At 38.7% G+C, this 26,373-nt stretch overlaps 1 protein-coding gene across 2 annotated transcripts in view; it reads right to left on the bottom strand.

Annotated features, from left to right (window-relative positions):
- The window catches only part of STAM (signal transducing adaptor molecule), a 78,821-nt gene extending 52,590 nt beyond the window's left edge, over window positions 1-26,231 (bottom strand). The window contains exons 1-2 of one of the 2 annotated variants that reach the window (XM_047867756.1): window positions 25,966-26,231; window positions 4,630-4,714 (exon numbers count right to left, since the gene is read on the bottom strand). In XM_047867756.1, the coding sequence (XP_047723712.1) occupies window positions 4,630-4,714; window positions 25,966-26,005 (125 nt within the window). In that variant the 5' untranslated portion in view covers window positions 26,006-26,231. The remainder of the gene's footprint in view (window positions 1-4,629; window positions 4,715-25,965) is intronic. The other variant, XM_047867757.1, reaches the window with a different exon arrangement.
- Window positions 26,232-26,373: the final 142 nt, after the last annotated feature.

Raw genomic sequence — 26,373 nt, 5'->3', positions numbered from 1 at the left:
AAGGCAAAAGTGCCCAGGGCCTGTGAAAAGTCCGAATAGGTGGCCCTAAGGGTTACCACTTCCTATTATGAAATTACCAAGTTACAACAAAAAGTGAAATGCACCTGGATAAATATAAAACATTATTCTTAAAGAGAAATCACACATGAACAAATATTAAGAGTTTGAAAATTTTTTTAAAGCTCAATAATATCAGAATAGCATCTCAATTACTATTTAATCCTTTTCAAACAATTCTTTATTAATGAGAGCTGTGAAGACATATTACATTCATATAAATAAACAAATGCTTGGAAATTAACTTAATGAGGATTTAAAGGAATCAGAAAGGAATAAATGTTAAGGGAGGAAATACAAGTGGAAGGAAAAGAGAGAAGAAGAAAGGAGAAAAGACTACTTGAAAGGACAAACAGAACTAGGGACGCCTGGGTGGCTCAGTTGGTTGACTGAGTTGGTCTCAGTTGGTGACTCAGTTGTCGGACTTCGGCTCAGGTCACAATCTCAAGGTTCATGGTTTTGAGCCCTGCGTTGGGCTCTGTGCTGACAGCTCGGAGTCAGGAGCCTGCTTCCAATTCTGTGTCTCCCTTGCTCTCTCTGCCCCTCCCCAACTTGTGCTCTGTCTCTCTCTCTCAAAAATAAACAAAAAAATAAAAAGCACAAACAGAGCTACACTTCATTGTTTAAATTAGCAAAGTTGAAAATACTCCCTAAGTAAATTCATAAAAATTGCACAATGTCAATTAAAATGCCCAAAAGAGGAGCGTGTGGGTGGCTCAGTCAGTTAAGCATGTCTTGATTGTGGCTCAGGTCATGATCTCTTTGTGGGATCGAGCCCCACGTCAGGCATTGTGCTGACAGCACAGAGCCTGCTTGGGATTCTGTCTCCCTCTCTCTCTCTGCTCCTCTCCCGCTAGCTCTAGTACTCTCTCTCTCTCAAAATACGTAAACACTTTTTTTAAATGCCCAAAAGATAGCTGAAATATTCAGAAATATAATGACAGCTATCTAAAATAAATACGAAAAAAAAAATGAGCATGTGTCTAAACTACTGATATTATATTTAAAAAACACAAATGGAACACAGCTTTTAAAGTTACAAACTAAGACCTTTTTTGAATTCTATGAATTATTTTTATATATTTATTTTTTAACATAATTTATTGTCAAACTGGTTTCCACACAACACCCAGTGCTCATCCCAACAGGTGCCCTTCTCAATGCCCATCACCCACTTTCCCCTCTCCCCCACCCCCCATCAACCCTTATTCTCAGTGTTTACAAGTCTTTTATTATTTGCCTCCCTCCCTCTCTATAACTTTTTTTCCCCTTCCCCTCCCCCATGGTCTTCTGTTAACTTTCTCTAGATCCACATATGAATGAAAACATACGGTATCTATTCTTCTCTGACTGACTTACTTCACTTAGCATAATACCTTCCAGTTCCATCCACATTGCTGCAAATGGCCAGATTTCATTCTTTCTCCTTGCCAAGTAGTATTCCATTGTGTAAACAAACCACAATTTCTTTATCCATTCATCAGTTGATGGACATTTAGGCTCTTTCCATAATTTGGCTCTTGTTGAGAGTGCTGCTATAAACATTGGGGTACAAGTGCCCCTATGCATCAACACTCCTGAATCCCTTGGGTAAATTCCTAGCAGTGCTATTGCTGGGTCAGAGGGTAGATCTATTTTTAATTTTTTGAGGAATCTCCATGCTGTTTTCCAGAGCGGCTACACCAGTTTGCATTCCCACCAGCAGTGCAAGAGGGTTGCCATTAAATTAAGACATCTTAAATATATAAGGACAACATAGATGGACCTTGAGGGCATTATGCTAAGTGAAATAAGTCAGAGAAAGACAAATACTATATGATCTCACCGATATGTGACATCTAATAAAACTGAACTCACAGCAATAGAGAACAGGTTCATGGTTTCCAGAGGTGGGGAATGGGGATGAGGTGAAGTAGGTGAAGGTGGTCAAAAGGTACAAAGTTCCAGTTACAAGTAAGTTCTGAGCATGCAATTACAGCATGGAGAGTACGTTACAATACTTTATCGTAATTTTAAAGTTGCAAAGGGAGTAGACTTAAAAGTTCTCACTACAAGAAAAAAATAGGGGAAAGAATAACAAATAAATGTTACTAGGAAAATAATGTTAACATGAAGAAAAACAAACTGATCTCTTCAGCTTCATTGTACATTACACAGAATTTCAGATAGATTATAAATTATTTAATTGGAAAAATATGAAATATTTCTAGTAATGACAGGGAGTTTAATCTTTGCATTTCAAGCAACTAACCCATTATAAAAGGTGACTACAAAATGGAATATCAAATTTATCTTTATCAACATAAAAAGAAAACTGACAGAATGAAGAGAAGAGGGACTTAGTAACTGAAATACCAGATAAAACTTGTATCTCCAAAATATACAGGGATGCAGCTAGGTTGATACCTAGTGTTTAAGGGACAAACTGTCAGAAAACTGGAACTTGAATCAAAAAGAGGTAAAGTTGCACCCAGTTAACCACATGCCAGGTACGACTATAAACATTTTACACATGTTAACCAATCTCACACTGACAATTTGCCCCCTACATAGAAGATGCTATTTTTAATCCTCCATAGCAAACAAGGAAAGTGGTCAGAGCTCAGATGTGAACCCAGGCAGTGTCACTCCAAAGTCCATGCTCTCAACCACTCAGCTAGCTGCTTCTTTCCTCTGCACAACAAAAATTCACGGACCTGTCTACTCTACAAATCTAAGCCTACCAGATAGATATAAGTTACTACAACACAAACAAAACAAAAATAAGAGTGATTTTGATAGAGTGTTTTGAGGATTCACAGGACCGTGATATGATCTGCAGCAAAGGGGATAAAGAAAGCTTCTAGGAGAAATGGTATCTACATTGGGCCTGCAAGGATATGAGACACAGAGACAGAAAATGGGAGAATAAAATATTTCACACTAAAGGAATAGAATGACCAAAAGCATTAAACTAAGGTAGAAAAGCACTGGCAACTGAAAAGCTTGAGTTGAAAAAAATGGTACTCAGGGGAAAAATAAATGGAAAATAAGAGAGTCAGATCAGATGCCTAGAGGGAGGCCAGACTTAACTGAGTGCAGAAGGGAGGGGAGTAACATGGGAGGAGTTGTTATATGGTAACGAGATATAAGAAGCGGTCAGAAAAAAATGGAAATAGAAAGAAACATCAGAAGGTTAATTCACTAGTCCAGGCACGGTAGCGAATGTCTCACATAAAATGGGACCAACAGAAATAGAGAAAAAGGAATAGATCCGTAGCAAACAGCAGCTACTCCAATTCCAATTAAATTAAGGAACTAACAGGGTCAGGACTCAGGTCAGAAAAGGACTCAGCATGCTAATATGTACTACCAACAAAGGGGATATGGATGAGGCCACATGTGGAGGCCACGCTTTGGGGAACTTGGCTGTTCTGGGGACAAGGGCTGCATGTTATGGGCCAAAAAGGGCTTGACTGAAGGGGTAGAAAGACCTTGAGGACAAACTGCCCCTGCCTGGTTTGGCTATGCTCAAGAAGTTAACTGAGGAAACTTCAAAATATCAACACTTTTGAGAGATACTATGGAGGCAGACTGACAGAATTTCTCAACAATATTAACGTGGAGGTGACTCTGAGGTTTTAAGAACAAATGAAATAATCTTGTCATTAACAGAGACAGGGAACAAACGAGGGGAAAAAAGGTTTAAAGCAAAAAGAGACATGACTTCAGGTTTCTACATGTTGAGATGAAAGCTTATACAGTATCATGTCCAGAAACAATGATGTGTCCTCAAGACTAGTGCTAGAGTGAGAAAAATCACAACTGAAAACAGAGATGTCACCCATATAAAGATATAAAGAAGTTGTAAGATTTAAAACAAAAAAGTACTAGAAAAGAAAAAAGTATTAGGGAAAAAATGGATCAAAGAAAGTTTAAGGAAGCATATATTTAGAAGGGAAGGAAGGAGAGCCAAAGAAAGCATCATCAGAGGGTTAAGATTAGCACCACAAGAATCAAGTATAATACAGCAATGCTCTCTTACATTTTTCACAACCAAGACAGTATTTTTGTGGCACAAAGGGGTAAATGAGGATACCAATAACCTGACATTATTAGCCCAGGAATTAAGGAAACTATTAATCTGTATACCAGTTGTTAATCCATTTGCTGTATTGAAAGCTCTGTATTAGGCTTTATGCCAAAAAGTTTAGGATTATACTGTCCTAAAACTCTCTTTCATAGCCACTCTTTTCAATTAGGTGCAATGTTGCAGATATGACAAAGAAGAAAAGAACTGAAAAATAACCATGAAACTTGATAGCTGAGAAATCACTAATGATTTTAAAAATCAGTGGGAAAAGCTAGACTTCAGGAAGCAACTATGGACAAGGGTAATTAAAATAGCAACATTGTTACCAGTCATGTTACCCTAAATGGTCATAAAGAGTAACTTAAATGGGATGATTCCTCAAATCTTGCCGGCCAAAAATTCTCAAACTAATTTGTAATATGCTTTACCTTGTGGCTCTCATTTTATTCACGTTAATAAAGAGAATAAATAAAGCTCCTTTGAAACTCTGCAACACTTACCCAGTGCGAGACTGACCGACTTTGTCACAAATATCCAAAATGAGGCCCCAATCCTCAGCAGTATTCATCTCACTGGTTGCTTTCTCTGTGTATTATGGAAAGAAAGCATAGACATATCATTTAAAAAAATCTTTAAGAGGTAAATGATCACAAATTAATAAACTGTGATAAAATCAAGTATCAGCAACAAATAGGAATGGCTGCCAGGAGTGTGTTCAATGAAATGTTCAAGTCCATCTTTAAAAGGGGGTAGGAGCACCTTACTGTCTATTACAACCATTTTCCCGATAAACACTTCAGTTGCTTGTTACTTAATATAATAAATAGGCCACTGATGCTTATTTATAAAAAAAAACTACATACAGGTCTACCCTTTTCCACACACAGAAAGACTAAAATAAGAAATACCTTCATTATCAAATAATTCTTAGCTTTACTTGCCAGTGAAGAAACATGACAAATCTCTACCAAAATGTTTCAGGTAATTAAATTATATGATTTTGTTGATTTTCGTGTCTGACATGGGGAAGGGGGAAAAAAATGAACAAAAGAAAACCAAGCTTTAACTGAGTATTTTCCATTAAATAAAAACTTGACAAACTAAATTAAAAACATCAACAGAGGTACCCCATACATGGAGTCCATCATCTCACTAAGCTCCCTCCCTTCATTACAGCAAAAGGATTTTTGAAGCAAACACACAATGACAAGAAAAACATGAGCAACAATGCCTCAAAAACTATATAACAATATAAGCATGTGGCACCTACTTAGAAGACCCAAAAAAGGTGCGTCATATACTGGCAGTAACAAAAGAGCTTAAGAACCACCGAATTCTCAGAAAAGTCATGTCCTAGTAGCAGAAGGTAATGCCTACAGCTGACAGTGGAGAAGAAAGGACTTAGGGAGAATGGGTTAATGCTCTGGGAAATGTAGGTAGGTACCTACTTTGCCTTCCTTATTCGAAAGCTCTTGCAACCACTTCTCTCCCACCCGAGTAAATGAATGATTTGCTTTCTGAAGATAAAGAAAGGTTTCCTTGATAAAGAGACATCAGGCACAGTTGACACATAAGCACCAAAAATAAGGAATTACTTCTAGTTTCCAGTACAGCACTTAAGGAACTTGGAAGTTACCACTCCAACCAACCAAGTAAAAAGCTATTAAATAAAGTGAAAACAACTCTTCTTAGATCCCTCAGAAGTGGGATCACAGGACAAATGCTGTCCCAAAAATCAGAGACACACAGATAGATGGATACATAGAAAAACAACAGAGCAGAAACCCGTGAGCAGAAACGTCACCAGAAACCAGTACCATAGATCTAAATTTTAACAGCCAAATTGCTGGAAGCTAAATGTGCACAATTCTGAGTTAAAATCCAAAGGGGCCCGGACACAAGAGAGTTACTGCATTTTTGCAAATTTTACTTCCATAAGCTCTCCCAGGATCTCAAGGTGAACACCAGAGAAAATTTTCTATTTTTCAGCAGAGGAAGGGAGACGATAACCACTGTGAGATACACCAGAGCATTCTCTTCTTAACAAGGCCTACCTGTTAATTATTTTAACTAGCACCTAACCAACTAGTGTTTTACCAGAGATTAACCCACCTAGGGTAAAGGAAATTCCCAACTCCAGTCTGCTCCAGCCTTCATGTTTGTAAGGGGATTACCCAATTGCAGCCCATCTGACAATCCTTTCCCACCTAAGAGGGAGGAAAAAGCTGAGCATGGGAGAAATTCACACCTCAGGGGCAAAGGCTCATTTTAAAAGACTACCTACCCACCAGACTACAGAACACTTCTTCTTACTTAACATCTTACCATTACAACTGGTCTAGCTTTCAGCAAGCCACCGTATAAAACAAAAATCACAGTTTGAAGAGTAAATATTAGAACCAGATTCACACATGACAGGAAATGTTGGAATTATCAGAAAAGGAATTTTAAAAGCTCTGATTAATATGCTAAGAGCTCTAAAGGAAAAAGGAGACAATATGCAAGAACATATTGTAAGCAAAGAAATGGAAAAAAAGCAAAAAAAAAAAAAAAAAAGGAAATTCTAAGAAAGAATCAAAAAGAAATGCTAGAGACCAAAAACAGTCTAATAGAAATGAATGCCTGTGATGGGACTCATCAGCAGACTTGGACATGGCTGAAGAATGAATCTCTGGACTTGCACATATGTCAAGAAGAACTTCCAAAACTGAAAAGCAAGAGAAAAAAAAAAGATGACTGGAAGAAGAAAAAAAAAACCAAAAACCTGCAACAGATCATCCAAGAACTGTAGGAAACTACAAAAAGTCAAACGTAGACATAATTGAAACAGCAGAGAGGAGGGGTGCCTGGTGGCTCAGTTGATTAGACGTCCAACTTGGGCTCAGGTCATGATCTCAAGGTTTGTGAGTTTGACCCCATGTCAGCCCCCACCCCAAAATAAACATTAGAAATAAAGAAATAGCAGAGAGGAAAGAAACAGAATACTTGAAGCAAAAACAACTCAACATTTCCCGAAACCGATGTCAGACATCAAACCACAGGTCCAGGAAGCTCCAAGAACACCAAGCACAATAAATATCAAAAAACTACACCTAGTTGTATCATTTTCAAGCTGCAAAAAATCAATGATAAAGAAAAAAATATAAAAAGAAATCAGCAGAAAAAAATACCTTGTCTAAACAGGAGTGAACATAAGAATTACATCTGACATCTCAGAAACCCTGCAAACTAGGAGGAAATGGAGTGAAATAGTTAGCAATGAGAGAAAATAACCATCAACCTATTATGTACCCTGTGAAATTATTCTTCAAGAGGAAAGCAGAAATAAAGACTTTCTCAAAGAATCATTAAAGAAATTTGTTGCCAATAAACTCACCTTGCAAAAAAAATGTTTAAAAAAAGAGCTCTTCAGAGAGAAGAAAATGATATAGGATAGGGTGTATGTGTGTTTCCATAAAAGTGAAATAAATGACAGCAAGGATATCAGGAAAAGGAGAGAGGAACTATGAATATTTCATTATTCGTTTCACTTGCCTGCACTACCAGTGAAGTGGTATGTTATTTGAAAGAGCAACCACTAAAAATAGCAAAAATAGAAGTTAATTAATATGCTACAAAAGTGAGAAGACTGAATCATATGAAATGTTGCCTTAAAGTCACAAAAGGTAAAAAAAAAAAAAAAAAAAGAAAAGTGGAAGAAAAAAATAGGAAAAAATAACAAGGACTACAACTAGAAAACTATAACAGATATGGTAGATATTAATCCAACAATACCACATTAATGGTCTAAATGTTAATGGTCTAAATACAAATATTATCAAAGTGATAAAAAAAACAAGATGCAACATATTTTGTCTACTGGAAGCCCACTTTAAGTACAAAGACACTGGGGCGCCTGGGTGGCGTAGTCGGTTAAGCGTCCGACTTCAGCCAGGTCACGATCTCGCGGTCCGTGAGTTCGAGCCCCGTGTCAGGCTCTGGGCTGATGGCTCAGAGCCTGGAGCCTGTTTCCGATTCTGTGCCTCCCTCTCTCTCTGCCCCTCCCCCGTTCATGCTCTGTCTCTCTCTGTCCCAAAAATAAAATAAACGTTGAAAAAAAAAATTAAAAAAATAAAAATAAAAATAAATAAATAAATAAATACAAAGACACAAACATTAAAAATAAAGAGATGGAGAAAGAGATACTATGCTAACATCAATTAAAAGAAAGTGGGAGTAGCTACATTAATTTTAGACAGAGCAGATTTGGGAGCAAGTAAAGTTACCAGGGATAGAGGCATTACATAAGGTAAAGGGTTTAATTCTCCAAAAAAGACCTAACATCCTTACTATGTACATGCCTAATTACAGAATGTTAAAATATCAATGTCAAAAAGTAACAGAACTGCAAAGATAAATAAATGAAGTCACTAATATAATTGGAGAGTTCAACAGCCCTCTATAAAAAAAATGGACAAATCCAACAGGCAGAAAATCAGTAAGGACAAAGTTGAATTCAACAATACCGTCAGACAATTGAACATAATTGGCATCTACAGACTATCCAACAACAGCAGAATACACATTCTTCTCAAGCTTACATGAAATATTCACCAAAATACACTGCATGGCCATAAAACACACGATAATAAATGTTAAAAGATTAAATATCTTACAATGTCTGCTCAAGGACCACAATGGAATTAAATGAAAAATTATTAAAAAATAGCTAGAAAATCACAAAATATATGGAGATTAAATAACATGCTTCGAAGTAATACACAGTCAAGGAAGAAATCTCAAGAGAATTTTAAAATATTTTCAACTAAATGAAAATGAAAGTACGACATACCAAATTCGTATGATACAGTTGAAATCTATGCATACTGGAAAAGTTTACAGCTTTGAATGCATACATTAGAAAAAAAATCTAAAATCACTAACATAAGCTTCCACTTTAGAAAACCAGAAGAGCAAATTAAATCCAAAGTAAGCAGAAGAAAAGAATTAGAGCAGAAATCAATGAAACTGAAAAAAGAAAATAGAGAAAAATCAATACAACCATAAGTTGGTTCTTTGAAAAGATCAATAAAATTGATAGTTGAAAAAGAAAAAAATAAAGAGAAGATACAAATAACTAATATCAGAAATGAAGGAGATGTTACTACAGATCTCGCAAACATTAAAGTAATACGAACATTACTATGGCTCAATAATATTGAGAGGATCATGGGAACCTCCAATTTATAGCCAATCAGTAAGAAGCACAGGTCATATCCTAGACTTTGATTGGCATCTGAAGTGGGGAGTGAGGACAGTCTTGTGGGACCGAGCCCTTAACCTGTGGGATCTGACATTATTTCCAGGCAGATAGATAGTGTCAGAATTGAGTTAAATTAGTGGGACACTGGTCAGTTATCCACTGAGAAGCAGAGAGCTGCTCAGCAGTGTTGGAAAACCACAAATGAGAATTATGAATAACTCTAGGCCCACAAATTTAATAACTCAGATAAAGTGGATCAATTCCTTGAAAGACACATCTGTCACAGTATACACATACAAAAAAAAAGACAATCTGAATACCACATTTAAAAAACTGAACCAATAGGGGTGCCTGAGTGGCTCAGTCAGTTAAGTGTCCAACTTCAGCTCAGGTTATGAGCTCATGGTTTGTGAGTTCGAGTCCTGCATCAGGCTCAGAGCTCTCAGCTCAGAGCCTGGAGCCTGGATTCTGTGTCTCCTTCTCCCGCTTGCACTCTCTCTCTCACCAAAAAAAAAAAAAAAATTGAGCCAATAATTAATAACCTTACAAAACAGAGAGCATCAGGCACAGAGAAGTTAATGTTAAATTCTACCAGACATTTAAAGAAAAAATTATACCAATTATCTCCAATCTCATCTGGAAGACAGAAACAGGAAATCATTCTATGAAAACAATACTACCCTACTACCAAACCAGACAAAGACATTACTAGGAAAAAGAACTATAGACTAGAATCTCTTATGAACATAGATGCAAAAATTCTTAACAAGATATTAGCAAATCAAATCCAACAATATATAAAAAAGAATTACACTTTACAATCAAATGGAATTTATCCCAGGTATGCAATGCTGGGTCAGTATTCAAAAATCAATAAATGTAATCCATCTCACTGACAACTAAAGAAGAAAAAAATCACATGATCTTATCAATAAACTCAGAAAAAGCATCTGACAAAGTCTAACAACTCAGGATAAAAATTCTCAGCCAACTAGGAATAAAGGGTACTTCCTCAACTTGATAAAGAACATCTACAAAAACATCTATAGTTAATATATTTCATGGTGAGACACTAGTAGCTTTACCACTAAGATCAGAAATAAGGCAAGGATGTCTTCTCTCACCATATCTTTTTGCCACCATACTGGAAGTCCTAGCTAATGCAAAAAAAAAAAAACCAAAAAATAAAAACAAAAAACCAGATACATCACATACACACACACACACACACACACACACACACACACACACACACACATATATATATACTCAGATTAAGAAGGAACAAATAAACTTGTCTTTCTTCACAGATGACATGTTCATCTATGTAGAAAATCCAAAAACACCATCAACAACAAAAATTCCTAGAAATAATAAATGATTTTGGCAAAACTGTAGGATACAAGGTTAATTACAGAAAAGTCAATAGCTTTCCTACACGAGAGCAACAAACAAGTGTCAGTTTAAATTAAAAACACAATACCATTTATATTAGCACTCAAAAAAATAAAATACTTGGGGTGCCTAGGTGGCTCAGTCATTGGTTAAGTGTCTAACTTCGGCTCAGGTCATGATCTCTCGTTCCATGAGTTTGAGCCCCGCGTCAGGCTCTGGGCTGATAGCTCAGAGCCTGGAGCCTGCTTCTGATAGCTCAGAGCCTGTCTCCCTCTCTCTCTGCCCCTCCCCTTTTCACACTCTATCTCACTCTCTCACAATAAACATTAAATAACAAATAAACACAAATAAACATTAAAAAAATAATAAAATAAAAATGAGTATAAATCTACAGAATATGTGTAAGATCTATATGAGAAAAACTACAAAACTATGATGAAAGAAATCAAAGAATTAAATAAATGGAAAGATATTCCATGTTCAGGGATATTTACAGCAGATTTATTCATAATTCCCAAAACTTGGGAAACAACCATGACATCCTTCAGTAGATGAATGGATAAAATAAGGTACATTAGAACAATGAAATATTATTCAGTGGTAAAAAATAAAAATGAACTAACGAGCCATTAAAAAACACAACAAACTTTAAAGGCGTACTACTAAGTGAAAGGAGCCAGTGTGAAAAAACCAGATACTGCATGTTTTTAACTATATGACGTTCGAAAGAAGGCAAAATTATGGAGACAGTAAAAAAAAAATCAGTGGTTGCCAGGAGCTGGAGGGAGGGGAAGAGAAACAGGGGGAGCACACAGGTTGTGTGGGGCAGTGAACTACTCTGCATACAACGGTAGACACATGTTGTTATGTATTTGTCAAAACCCTTGGCAGATACAACACCAAAAGTGAATGCTAATGTAAGCTGTGGAATTGGGGTGATGATGACAGGCATATGTGGGTTAAGAGACTACAACAAATATACCACTTTGCTGCAAGATGCTGATAGTTGGGGAGGCTGTGCGTATGTGGGGGCAGGAGGGATATAGGAAATTTCTTGACCTTCTGCTGAATTTTTCTGTGAATCTAAAACCACTCTAAAAAATAAAGTCCATTTTTAAAAAATTAATAAATAGATGAATTAAGCAACTGCATGAATGCTGATGCTTGCTGTGAAAAAAGGAGTTTAACACAGAAGCCTTCCTGACTGGTATCCTTTAAAGGGCCTGCTTACAAGCATTGTCTGTCTACAGGAACTTGGGTTTAGGGAAAGTTCCCACCATTCACAGAACTGAGAAGACTGACTCCTTATGTCTAAACTGGTTGTACAAACGTACAAACACTATGGTTTTTGCTGAATACCTGCTTTCCTTGTGGGAGTTTGGGTTACGTTCCAAGTAGAGTATGCCTACAAGATCAGCTCCCAATAAAAGCCCAAGTACTGAGTCTCTAATGAACGTCCCTGGATGCAACATTTCATACATGTTGTCACAACTCACTGCTGGGGCAATTAACTATATCCTATGCAGAGGATCCAAGGAAGCTTGTGTCTGGTTTTCCCGGACTTCATTCATGTGCCCTTTCCCTCTGCTGACTGAACTTTGGGTCCTTTCACTGTAATAAATCGTAGCTGTTCTATGTTGAGTCCTATGAGTCCTGGTGAATTCTAGACCTGGGGGGCTGGGAGTGGGTGGTCTTGAATCCTACCCCCGCCCTGCATCAAATATCTGCCCTCTGAGAAATTATTCTATTCTACCCCCTCACCTTCATTTGTACCTTCACCTTACAGGACTGCTCTCTGGGGATTCCAGGTCAGCCCAAGAGGAAACACCTAAACACACTCAAGATCATGATAAGAAGGGGTAGAGGGAAGTTCCACAGTAAATGGCATACCACAGCAACCTATAATGAAGTTCAGTTTATAAGGCCTAACCACATGATTACGGCTTCTGAAGTGTTTTCTATTTCTCTGGTATTAACCATGGGCAAACAACCAAGGATTATCACGTATCTGAGAGAATCTTCTAACATAGAAGATACAAGAAAAGACAAAACAAATACAGAAAACAAAAAAAAAAAAAAAAAGAAAAGAAAGAAAGAAAAAATAAAAAAAGAAAAAAACAGAATAAGGCAAGTTAGAATAAACAAGAGCCTATGTAGGAGGGAAAAAATTTCAAAAGAAATCTGAAACAAAATCTGTACAGAAGTAGACATAATCTGTCTTGACGGGAGCACTCTAATTTAAGAACAGATAGTTTAAAAGACAGCATCATCATGATCCCAACTAACATTTTCATTTTTTTTAACCTAAGATGGGTTAGGAGTGAGAGGCCTGATCCACACCAAGATTCTTACCTGTAAGGGTTGGTCTTGGTGATGACAGTGAAATTCCTGCTCTCCACATCCCCTCAATGCCCTGCAGCCTGGTTCAACAATGATACTCATTTCCTCCATTTTGATCTACTACTGAGAGCTGGAGGTCAGAGTTGGTTTAAAGCAGAAAAGAGCAAGCAGCCAACTCTGTCCAAATTCTTTGCAGGCTTACAACTTCTGAGCCACAGCACAGCCCCAAGGGATAGAGCAACACCTACTAGTCAGTCACTGCCACCAGACGCTGGCAGTGAGTTGTCACCAATGAGTAGTGGGTACCTATACCTAATCATCCTACCATCTTCGAATAGGGAAAATAACAAAAGCAGGTTATTCATACAAATGAATTCCTTGTATAAGAATACAAATGTCTAATACATCTGAGATCTTGGTTAGGTAACTTATTTGCAGGAAATTACAAAATTTGGACAGACATTCAACAAAATGGAATAAGTTTCTAATCTATGCCAGGCTCCATCTGAAGTAGCTTCGACTCTAAAAAAAGAAATGAAACCAGCTGATAGAGACCTAAATAGATGACAGAAAAAGTGTCACAGAAAAAAATGGAAAGCCCAAGCAAGCTTAAAAAAAGGTAAAGACCTGGGGGGGAGAGAGAAAGAGAAACCGGAAAGGCTTCTTGATATACTTAGAAACTAAGAAGAGAACAGGATTAATAGCAAACTCTTTTGTTTCTATTTAAGTATAGTGAATATACAGTAAATACAGTAAAGAGTGAAGTTATAAAAACAGAAGAGAAGCATAACAAAGAATCTAGGCTAGATACAATAGAGACTATGTTGTGAAAGGTTGGAATCACTCAAAAACCTAAAATACAAGATGTTGTGTTTGTCTTAATTCAAGAAACAGAGAGCCAATAAAATTTCCAACAAATAAATAACCTAACCAGAGCTGGACTTTCAGACAAAAATGAATACTACCCATATGTGAAAATAGTTTGAAAGGGGAAAAGAAGAAAATAGAATGAGAAATGAACAGTACTTTGGAAACTAAACAGGTTATTTAGAAAGCAAATGTTGAAATGCTATTTAATTTCATTTGGGCTGCGGGTATGCCAAGAGGATAACTGAGTCAAATTTACCTGTCACTGTTCAAGCTTACATAATATACTGTAAATCCCTTGAAAACAACAACCATTTCTATTTTGGGCAGTTTTTTCAATATTCATGTTCTCAGCCTAAGTAATTAATAAATACTACACTTACGCAATCACAATATGAATCCATAAAAGTCACAGAAACACAGAGACCTTTAATAGCATCTACTTCAATAATTTTCAAATTTTACTTTTCAGTACAGGAAACCCTCCACAATGTAACTGTGATGCTACCTTCTGTTCTGTTCAGAGTTGTGGGCACAGAACTCCACAAGTTTCCCCGCACTTCACACACATGCAACAAGCACAGGGGTTCCCCGGTCAAATGCACTTCTGATCAACTGGCTACAAATTCAAGGGTTCCCATTATCCCCCTCAGGTTCATTAATTCACTGTAACAACTCAGAACTCAGAAAAGTACTTATGATTACAGTTTTATTACAACAGATACAAATCTGTACCAGCCAGTGAAGAGATTCTTGCACAGGGTAAGGTCTGGAACAATCCCAAACCCAACGCCTCTGTACCCTCAGGACACATCATCCTCCTGGAACATAAATGTGCATCACCAACAAGGAAGCTCAACCAAGATCTGGTGTCTAGAGCATTTATTGGCATTTCGTTACGAAGTTATGAAGCCACCTCCTGGAACTCAATCTCCAGGCCTCCTACTCCTCCCTGGGGATCTGGCTAATATCATATGATTCAAAGTCTCAACCATCTAATCACAAGGTTAAGCTAGAGTGACCAGCTTCCATGCTGAGTCATCTCATTAACATAGACAAAGATCACACACTCTCATTCAATATTCTTTTATAAGAAAATCTTACCTTCAAAGAAACTCAGTTGTAAACCAAATCCAAGTAGAACTGCTCTAATTGAGGAGACCCAGCGAGACCCAACCTCTATTAGACCCTCCTCTAATTGAGGAGACCCTATGGATCCCCAACCCCTATAAAACCAAAGAAAACTGAGTGACTCATCCTGATCAATATCCTCCAATCTAACATTTACTTCATCTTAGAAAAGGAAATCAAGTCATTACTTTGATCTGATAGTGTATTTAAATAATTTATTCATCATCCTTACTGACTGGTAGCCAAGCAAGCCTTTTAAAAAACATAGTGCATTTATGCATTTAAAAACATAGTGCAAAAACAAGAAAACACTTAAATTCTACCATCCTATTTAAAAATATAGTAGCTAAGCTTATTAAAACTTAACTTATGGATGCCTGAGTGGCTCAGTCAGTTAAGCATCTGACTCTTGATTTCGGCTCAGGTGATGATCTCACTGTTCGTGAGTTCAAGCTCTGCATCAGTGTGGAGCCTACTTGGGATTCTCTCTCTCTCCTTCTCTCTCTCTCTCTCTCTGCCCCTTCCCTTCTCATATGCAAGCGTGCTCTTTCTCTCTTTCAAAATAAAAAAAAAAACTTACTAAAACTTCAATAGTTAACTAGAAATGATATTTTTATGTCTGATCAAATATAAACTGCTTATAACCATTAACAGAGTATGATCTTACAGTTCTGAATTAAGTTGTACCCAGGAGTACATCAGCAGATTTGCTGAAAACTCGTGAACTACCTACCTTCTTACTCTCCAATGTATAAACAGGATCAGGATCTGACTCAAACTTCTACAGATCAGAAATGCAACCCATGTCAGAACTCTAGAACTATTCAAATTCTTTATCGATGCTGCCTCACAATCAACAAGAGCAATAGCACAGTTCTTTGTCAGTGACAAAAACAGCGAATATTTTTAAATCGGATGAACAAAAACTATTAGTAACAATTCAACATGGTTTTGTGAACAGCAAAATTAAAACTATTTTCTAAGACAAAAACAGGGTTTGTAGGCAAGGTAAAAGTGACAAGCAAAAACAGAGACTTGCTTCTAAAGAATTCAAAGCTTCATAATGATCTCACTTTATCCTCAGATTATCCTTACCCTAATACAAAGCTTGTTTAATTGCACTCACTTTATTGCACTCTGCAGATAATGCTTTTTCTACAAATTGAAGGTTTGTGACAACCAAGCTTCGAGCAAGTCTATCAGCACCATTTTTCCATGTGTCACATTTTGATAATTCTTGCAATATTTCAAACTCTTTATTTGTTACAGTGATCTGTGATTAGTGATTATGATTTGCTAAAAGCTCAAATTATGGTGAGCATTTTTTAGTAATAAAGCACTTTTTAATTAAAATGTGTGAACTGGGGTGCCTGGGTTACTCAGTCGGTTGAGTGTCCGACTTCGGCTCGGGTCATGATCTCGCAGTTCATGAGTTCGAGCCCCACATCAGGCTCTGTGCTGACAGCTCAGAGCCTGGAGCCTGCTTCAGACTCTGTGTCTCCCTCTCTCTCTCTCTCTCAAAAATAAGCATTAAAAAAAAATTTTGTAAAAAAAAAAAGATGTATGCACTACTTTCTAGGAGTGATGCTATTGCACATTTAATAGACTATGGTATGGTATAAACATAACTTGTACATGCACCAGGAAACAAAAAAAATTCATTTGACTCACTTTATTGATATGTTCACTCTATTACAGTGGTCTGTAACCCAGCCCACAATACCTTCAAGGTATGCCTGAATACAAAGATTAGTGATCTTTGATGTTGCAACTGTTAACTGTTTTGGATCATCACAAATCACATCCATAGTAAGACAATGAACTTAATAGATAAATGTGTATGTTCTGACTGTCCACTGAATAGCCATTCCCCCATCTCTCTCCCTCCTTCCCCCCCTCTCTCCGTCGCTCGCGCTCTCTCTCTCTCTCTCTCTCTCTCCTCTGGGGCCTCCCTATTCCCTGAGACACAAAATATTGAAATTAGGCCAATTAATAACTCAACAATCACCTCTAAGTATTCAAGTGACAGGAAGAGCCACATCTCTTACTTTAAATAAAAAACTAGATATGATTCAACTTAGTGAGGAAGGTATGTCAAAAGCTGAGAAAGGTCAAAAGCTAGGTGTCTTGAACCAAACAGTTAACCAAGTTGTGAATGCAAAGGAAAAGTTCTTGACAGAAATTGAAAATGCTACTCTAGTACTCCAGCACACAAATGATAAGAAAGTGAAGCAGCTTTATTGCTGATATGGAGAAAGTTTTAGTGGCTGGAGAGAGTATCAAATCAGCCACAACACTCCCTTAAGTCAAAGCCTCACCCCGAGGAACGTCCTCTCTTCAAATTCTATTAAGGCTGATAAAGGTAAGGAAGCTGCAGAAGTTAGAAGATAGGAGAGTTTTCATGAGGTTTAAGGAAAGAAACCATGTCCATAAGACAAAAGTGCAAGGTGAAACAGCAAGTGCTGAAGTATAAGCTGCAGCAAGTTATCCAGAAGATGTAACTAAGATAACGGAGGTGGCTACACTAAACAGATTTTCAATGTAGACAAAACAGCCTTATGGCAGAAGACGCCAATTCTGACTTTCATAGCTAGAGTGAAGTCAATGCTTAGCTTCAAAGCTTTGAAAGACAGGCTGACCCTCCTGTTAGAGGCTAATGCAGCTGGTGTCTAAATTGAAGCCAATGCTCGTTCATCATTATGGAAATCCTAGGGCTCTTAAGAACTATGCTAAATCGGGGCGCCTGGGTGGCTCAGTCAGTTGAACGTCCAACTCCCGATTTCAGCTTAGGTCTTGATCCCAGAGCCATGGGATGGAGCCCCACGTCAGGCTCCACACTGAGCATGGAGTCTGCTTAAGATTCTCTCTCTCTTCCTCTGCCCTTCTCCCCTACTTGTGTGTGCTTGCTCTCTCTCTCTCTCTCTCTCTCTCTCTCTCTAAAATAAACATTTTTGAAAATTTAATAAAAGATTTGGGGAGGTAAGAAATGCTGACAGGATGATTGCCCATCATGTTCCGGCTATAGGGGGAAAAAAAGGTCAATCAGTTTGGAGATGTAATAGTTCATCAAAAAGAGCTAATGGAAAAAGCAAGACTTAAAGAAATTATTGTCTTTTTGAGATTATGGTTATCAATTTTTCAAAATGTTTCATCTTATGTCCCTAGTCCCGCTGACCACCAGAAACTGTGTTTACAAAGAAAAGCAATCTGAAGCTCTACTAACCAGAAAGGAATCAGTAGGCGTCAAAAGAACAGCATGGAAGCATCTCAGAGAAAAGCACAAAATAGAAATGAAAACCTAAAAAGCTATACAAAGAAAACCTTACAGGATAAGTAAAATTAAAACAGAAGAAACAATGAGTATAATTTCTTAACCCAGTGGTTATCAGACCTTTAATAGACCTGTATTCCAAATTTTCACATTTCTCCCCAAGCATGTTTTCACAGTAACTAATCCCATCCCTTAGAATCTGAGTAGTCTCTAGAGGCTCCACAGCTATTTCTAACTTTATCATGAGAGAAGCTAAAATTTGTCCATTACTTACTATAGCAAGTACTGTGTTAAGTGCTTTACATGTTTCATATCCTTAAAACAACCCTAATGAAAACTAATGAAGAGAAGGCTATGCCAGGCCAGAGGATCCACACCTGAAAAAGCAGTGGTATAAAACCAACAAAGAAACATGCCTTGAGAAACAAAAGTAGAACGTGAGGATGAAGAGGTAAGAAAGGAGCTAAATGCTAACAAGTTTTACATTCTAGGCTGAGGGGTCAAATTTCTGTGAAAGCTGTAGATTTACTGAAATGCCGTAATCACTGGAGCCATATTATATTGTATTTTCGAAATATCACGATCAACCACCTAGAAAATTCCTGGGGACAGACTGGAGGCAGGGATAACAGTTGGAGGCTAATGTACTCATCTAAGAGCTCAATGACCCAAACCTGCCCTAGCAGTGGCAATGAGAATAGAAAGGAGGGGAAGAATGAATGGAGGGAAAATGAATGTGGATTCAAGACCTGTTAGGAAGATAAAGCTCAGAGATTATAGCAACACCAGAATCCTTAAGGGCATGATCCGCGTGCTGGCACAGAGTAGATCATATGTGTCTGTTGTCTGGAACGTAGAAAATTACAACTAGAGAAGTCAAGAATGACTCCCAAGAATCTAGACATACATGACTAAACTGAAGTACCAGTCATCAGCACAGAAGAAAAGAATACTTAAGGAAAGTTTAAATATGATTTTGAACAAGCCAGATTTGAAGCATATTCATTTCCAGTAAAGAATCAGAATATCATGGGCACCTAGGTGGCTCAGTCGGTTAAGCGTCCGACTTCAGCTCTCAGCTCAGGTCATGATCTCGCAGTCCATGAGTTCAAGCCCCACGTCAGGCCCTGTGCTGACAGCTCGGAGCCTGGAGCCTGCTTCAGATTCTATGTCTCCCTCTCTTTCGGCCCCTCCCCCGCTTATGCTCTGTCTCTCTCATTCTCAAAAATGAATAAATGTTAAAAAAAATTTTTAACAAAGAATCAGAACATCATGTATTTTTATAAATATTCCTAATAACAACTCCTGAGGTAGATATGTTTATCCCTATTTACAAAGGTGGAAAGTGAACGCAGAGGGCTTCTGTACTTGTTCATGTCCATACCGTGCCCATTTATTAACAGCAAATGCTGCAGCTTCCATTTAAACCCAGACCCCAAGGTCTTTCCATCACACCATACTGCAGGAGAATAATGTAGCATTAACATTTATGAAAATTAAACTGGCTGTGATTTATGATCCTGAATGGACTAAGAAAACAGACTAAAACCATGTCCAAGTCTATAGGATATGAACTGGTCCAAAGTACTCTGATTAGGAATGCAAAAGTACTATCACAAAAACAAAGATATGGTTTAGAAGAGGCAGGGTAATAATTCAGAGATGCCTCTAGGGTTTCAAATCAAGACAACTAATACAGTGTAAAATATTTACCATATAATGAAGGTAGAACCAGACTGGAAAATAAGTTCAGTTTTCTGATAGATTGATTTCTAGGTGATAACAAAATACCCAATAGAAATACAAGACTGGAGATGAAAAAAAAAAAATCAGTAATTCATTATTTGATAAATACTTATTGACTGCTTACTATGTATCAGATACTGTCCCTAAGATACTAGGGATAGAAATGAAATTTTCTCGGGGCGTCTGGGTGGCTCAGTCAGTTAAGCACCCGACTTTGGCTCAGGTCATGATCTCGCAGTCCGTGAGTTTGAGCCCTACATCGGGCTCTGTGCTGACCGCTCAGAGCCTGGAGCCTGTTTCAGATTCTGTGTCTCCCTCTCTCTCTGACCCTCCCCCATTCATGCTCTGTCTCTGTCTTAAAAATAAATAAACATTAAAAAAAAATTAGAAATGAAATTTTCTCATTCTATGGAGTTTGTATTTTATACAGGGAACAATCAATTAATGTCAAGTAGTTGAATACCATAAAGAAAAATAAAATGGAACAAGGAAACAGAATGAGAGGGTAGAAATGGATTTTTTTTATAGAAAGTAATTAGGGAAAGCTTCTCTTCGAAACTCATTTGAACACAGTCTTAAAGGATGTAATGGACATCAAGATCTTCAAATATTGGGGGGGAAGGCATTGTAAGCAAAAAAGACAGCACAATACAGAGACAGAGGCAGGGAAGAGCTCAGAGTGTTCTGACCCAAGAGGCTTAGAATGATAGAGTCTGGAGATCAAAATCATATCAGAGACACAGGAAGGAGCCTAAATGTAGGCCACAATAAGGAATTTGCATTTCCCTGTAAGTCGATGGGAAGCTACTGGAGGGTTCTGAGCAAGTAAATGACATTATCTAAGATTTTTAAAAGATCACTGACTTTTTTGTATAAGAATTGACTGTAGGGGGCAATTGTGCAGCCCAACTAGAAGGCTCATGCCATAGTCTATGAAAGAGATACCAATGACTGGACTAGTAAGATAATAATGGTAAGGAAAGGAGAAGTGATTAAAGTAGAGCCAAAGATCTTACTGACAGAATGGATGTGGAATGTGAAAAAAGAAGAAGAATCAATGATGACTCCTAGCTAGACATTAGAGATGAGTGACAGGAATATCGATGGTGCCATCTACTGAAACAGGCAAGAATGAGGAAAAGAGAAGGTTTAGGTAAGAAAACCAAGAACCATTTACCTCAATAGCCCATGTTAAAGATAAACTGATGCACAGAACATCTAAGCAACTAGCCCAAGGTCACTGCTGGTAAGCAGCAAAGTTAGGAATTGAATTCAAGCAGTATAGTTCCAAGGTCTCAATTCTTAAAATTTTTTTTTAACGTTTATTTATTTTTGAGACAGAGAGAGACAGAGCATGAACGGGGGAGGGGCAGAGAGAGAGGGAGACACAGAATCAGAAGCAGGCTCCAGGCTCTGAGCCATCAACCCAGAGCCCGACACGGGGCTCGAACTCACGGACCGCGAGATGGTGACCTTAGCTGAAGTGGGACGCTTAACTGACTGAGCCACCCAGGCGCCCCCAAGGTCTGAATTCTTAATGCTAAGTTAAATTGTCTAGTAAGACTGCAAGAAGAAAAATGTCAAAAGGATTTCTAGAACTGAGCCTAAAGTTTGGTTCAACATTTGAAGGTCACAAAAGGAAAAGCCAAAAAGACTAAAATGGAGCTAAGCAGCAAATTAGAAAAAGTTTGGTGTCCTGGAAACCAACTGAATAAAGTATATCAAAGACGAAAACTAAAAGATCAACAAAGAGACTAGGAATTGACCATTAGATTGGCAAGATGGAAGTCACTAGGGACTCTGAAATAAAAGCCCGATAGAATAAGTTATCGTTGTAATTCAACAGTTGAACTGAGCAAGAAACAAAACATCCAAAATAAGATTAATTTATTCAATAAATGTTTGCTGAATGTTTTATTAGTGCAGACAGTGGCCTACATGCTTGGGATACAGTACTGAGCAAACCAAAAATCTCTGTCCTCTTAGAGCTCACATTCTAACAACACATTTCAGCATTTCTTCCAGGAAAAAGCTATGACCAGTATTTTGCCTCTTTGTATAAAATGTTACATTACATAAATCAGATAGTGAATTTCTGATTCACCATTTCAGTTTATAAATAAAGCTAAAGACAGTTAATTTTGAAGAAGTACAAATACAACATTAAGTTATAATTAAATCAAGTGAGTTAGTAGGACTACTTTAATGTCACATACTCATTGATGGACAAAGAAGAAGGAGTGTTGTTAAATTTATTCTACACACAGTATTCTACATATCATACTAGTAAAAAAGTTAACATGGGAGTCTAAAGGACTCTTTCCAAGAATTACTTACTGGGAGTCTCTGACAGGTCTCCTTAGGTAACCTTTCATGATATTTTGATATGTGGATCATGTGGAGCAAATTAATCCAAATACAGAACCGGACTAACTTTAAAAAGTAAGCTTCCCCAGGGGTACCTGGGTGGTTTGGTCGGTTGGGCAGCCAACTCTTGATTTCGGCTCAGTGCACGATCCCGTGATTACGCGATGGAGTCCCACAGTGGAGCTCCGTGCGGACACTGGAGACTGCTTACGATTCTCTCTCTCTCTCTCTCTCTCTCTCTCTCTCTCTCTCTCTCCCCCCCCCAACCCACCCCTCTCCCCCGCACACATTCTCTCTCTCTCTGTAAAATATAATTTAAAAAAAAAAGTAAGCTTTCCTGGAGCAAAGGAATGTTCCTACACTCAAGAAGCTTACTATCTGGTAAGCTCAGGTGAGACATTCTCAATTGAACATTAGGCACCTAATATGTTGCAACTAATAAAATAATTAAGAAACATAGTACAGAATATAACTATCTTTTATACTAAATAATTTGGTGAAGACAGAAAGCATTGCAGGAGTTTGGAAAAGGGCAAAGATTCCAGTAGGCTAAAAGAGTGGTTCTCAGCTGGGAGCTATTTTGTGCCCCCAGGGGACATTTAGTAATGTCAGAAAACTTTTAAAATCATGTGTGGGGAAGGGGGGGACGGCGGGTAGGCGCACTGGTCTCTACTGGGTAGAGGTCAGGCATGCTGCTAAACATCTTCCACTGCACAGGATAGGCTTCCCTACATTGCACAGGATAGGCTTGCAAAAGAAAGACATTTATCTGGTCCACAATGTCAAGTGTCACTAAGAAACTTTAGGCTAGAGTAATCAGGAAATGATTCAAAAACGAGTTGGACCCAGAGCTGGCCTTTAATCATGAGCACGTGCAGCAATTTGGAAGCCATAATAATACAAGTGAAAGTATAAAGGCTGACAGAGCCTGTGTTTGAATTGGGTGGTAAAGGTACTGGGAAAGAGTCTGACTTTAAGAAATTTGTTTAACCCCAATATAAACATGTGTTCAAAAAGTCAGTAGGATATAAAAGTGAATGTAGTTGAAAACTAGATTATATACAGCCATGAAAACTAGATAAAAGTTCTGGAAACCAAAGAAGCAGATATTAAGAAATTGTTTCAGGAGTTAAGCATCTGACTCTTGATTGAGGTCATGATCTCAAGGTTTGTGAGTTCAAGCCCTCCTTCAGGCTCCGCTTTGACAGCACGGAGACTGCTTGGGATTCTCTCTCTCTCTCCCTACCCTTCCCTCATTTCTCTCTCTCTGTCAAAATAAATAAACTTAAAAAAAAATTATTTTGAACATTTGCCCTAGAAATTACAGTAATGTTATAAAACTGCTTGAGAGCAGCAACTATGTCTTATTCATCACTCTCTTATGTCACCGAGGCAGTGTCCTGTAAATACAGATCTTCCTAGACTTATGAGGGGTTAGCTCTCAACCCACAGTAAGCTGAAAATATCCTAAGTCAAAAATGCATTTAATATACCTAACCTACCAAACATCACAGCTTAGCTTAGCCTACCTTAAATGTACTCAGAAAACTTACATTAGCCTACAGTTGGGCAAAATCATGTAATACAAAGCCTATTTTATAGTAAAATGTTGACTATCTCACGTAATTTATTGCATACTGTACTGAAAGTGAAAAACAGAATGGTTGTAAGGATGCAGAATGGTTCTAAGTATACGGGGAGTTTACCCTCATGGTTGCACAGCTAACTGGGAGCTGCAGATGGGAGCCACTGCCTCGCATCACGAGAGGGGATCATACCGACTGCATCTGGCTCTCCCGGGAAAAGATCCAAATTCAAAATTCAAAGTACAGTTTCTACTGAATGCATATCACTACCACACCATCCTAAATTTGAAAATCGTTAAGTTGAACTACTGTGAGTCAGGGATCTGACTGTGTGCTAAGTGCCTACTGAATTAAACGCGATTTTCCAATGAAGTATTATTGGCTATCTCTAAAGTTCCACCCACTGCTGATTTAGGACATTCATTGAAACTGGAACCAAAAAGAGCTATCATTTGGTAGGTGACTACTATAGAAAGGCACCGTAGTAGACCCTCTACACATGTTATTTCATTGATCACAAAAATAATGTGTTTTTCCACTCTTTATTTTTTTTTTTAATTTTTTTTCAACATTTATTTATTTTTGGGACAGAGAGAGACAGAGCATGAACGGGGGAGGGGCAGAGAGAGAGGGAGACACAGAATTGGAAACAGGCTCCAGGCTCTGAGCCATCAGCCCAGAGCCCGACGCGGGGCTCGAACTCACGGACCGCGAGATCGTGACCTGGCTGAAGTCGGACGCCTAACCGACTGCGCCACCCAGGCGCCCCTCCACTCTTTAAAGATGAGCACCCTGGGACTCAGAGAGCTTAAGTGACTTGCCTATGATTTCACTACAAGCTAGGCAGTGGCCAAGTGAACTCCTTTCTAGTCTTAACCCAAACCTCCAAGACTCAGTGACATACTCTAAGGAAGAGTTAAAAAGCAAAATTCAACACCTACCTTTTGTAACTAAATTATACTAAAAAATAAAAAGCAAGTCTAAAAGGGTGTCCTTATATTTCTTTACTACGGTAGTTAGTCATGGTATACGGCTTGCTTTCATTCCACACTTATATGCCAAACTGGTTCCTAAGTGCATTCAAATCACCCCAAAATTCTTCTCCAGGAAACTCAAAGTCCTGTAATTATTACCCTCAGACCAGAAACAAACAAAAAACTAACCTGTTGAGTCGGTACGATCAGGACCTAAGACCAACGATTCAGAAAACAGAAAAACAAAACAAAAAAGGCATTTCAAAAGCAAAACGAATTAACATTCTCAGATTTAAGGTTCTCTTCCACGCCTCTTAAAGTACTGAGAGCCAGGCTAAAAAATGCAGCACAGTGGTTCCGGTCCTAAATTCGGTTTCAGTCGTTTCCAAGCATTCCATTTGCATCTCTCCTAACATTTTTGAGAATCAACCCTGCACCAGCAGCTCTCTCCTCTCGCTACAGTCAACAAAAATGTTTTTTAAATCCCCTAAGGAAACTAACCCAAAACATTCTCCTATTCCAAACATTTAACATTTGTCCAGGGAAAACACTTTATTGGAGGGCTTATCATCCTACCCTAGGTGACATATTGCTCGGCTCTCAAACTCTCTTCTTCCAGAAGCACTGTCCCAGCACCAGATGCTACACCAGCTGTTCCTCCGAGGCCCTCGACATCAGAAGCAGTTCTTTTGAAACCCACAGTGCTAGTCCAAGGCCCATTTCGCAGGCTCTCTGAGTCCCATTTCTTTCAAAGAGGGTGAGCCAAGCCCCCAACCTCCTCCAAACTCTTTAAGAAGGAGCTTCGGGAAAGGAGAAGCACTCAGCCCCGGCCAGCGGGTCAGGGGCACCCGCACACAGCAGGGAGGGTGGGCTTGCACTCCGTCGCGGGGCGGACAGGGAGAGGCAAAAGCACTTACCAACATCCTGATCGAAGGGATTGGTGGCAAAGAGAGGCATCTCCGCTGCGTGCCCAGGCGTCCGCAGGGACTCCCCCTCGACACCACGGGAGTCGGGGAGCGACCTCGGAAGGAAGACTCCTCAGGCAAAAACAGCAACACAGACGGACTCCACGGGCTTGGCGACAGCTCCACCTCCCACCGACCCCCAGCAACCGCGGCAGCGGCGGCGGCGGCGGCGGCAACAGCGGAGGCGCAGGCAAGGCCCCCGCCGCGCGGAGCCTGTCGGGAACCTAGGCGACCTCGGAGCTGCCTGCTCAGGACCTGCCCGGAACCTGCCCCGCCAAATCAGGCCCCACCAAAGACTCCCCTCTCCCGGACCCCCACTTTCGATCGGTCGTGCGCGAGAGTAGGAATAATGCCTGTGTT

This window comes from Prionailurus viverrinus, chromosome B4 (assembly GCF_022837055.1).
Source record: "Prionailurus viverrinus isolate Anna chromosome B4, UM_Priviv_1.0, whole genome shotgun sequence".
NCBI classification, from domain to species: domain Eukaryota; kingdom Metazoa; phylum Chordata; class Mammalia; order Carnivora; family Felidae; genus Prionailurus; species Prionailurus viverrinus.
Note: the sequence above shows the minus strand (reverse complement) of the source record. Positions and strands in the feature narration are given on the sequence as shown.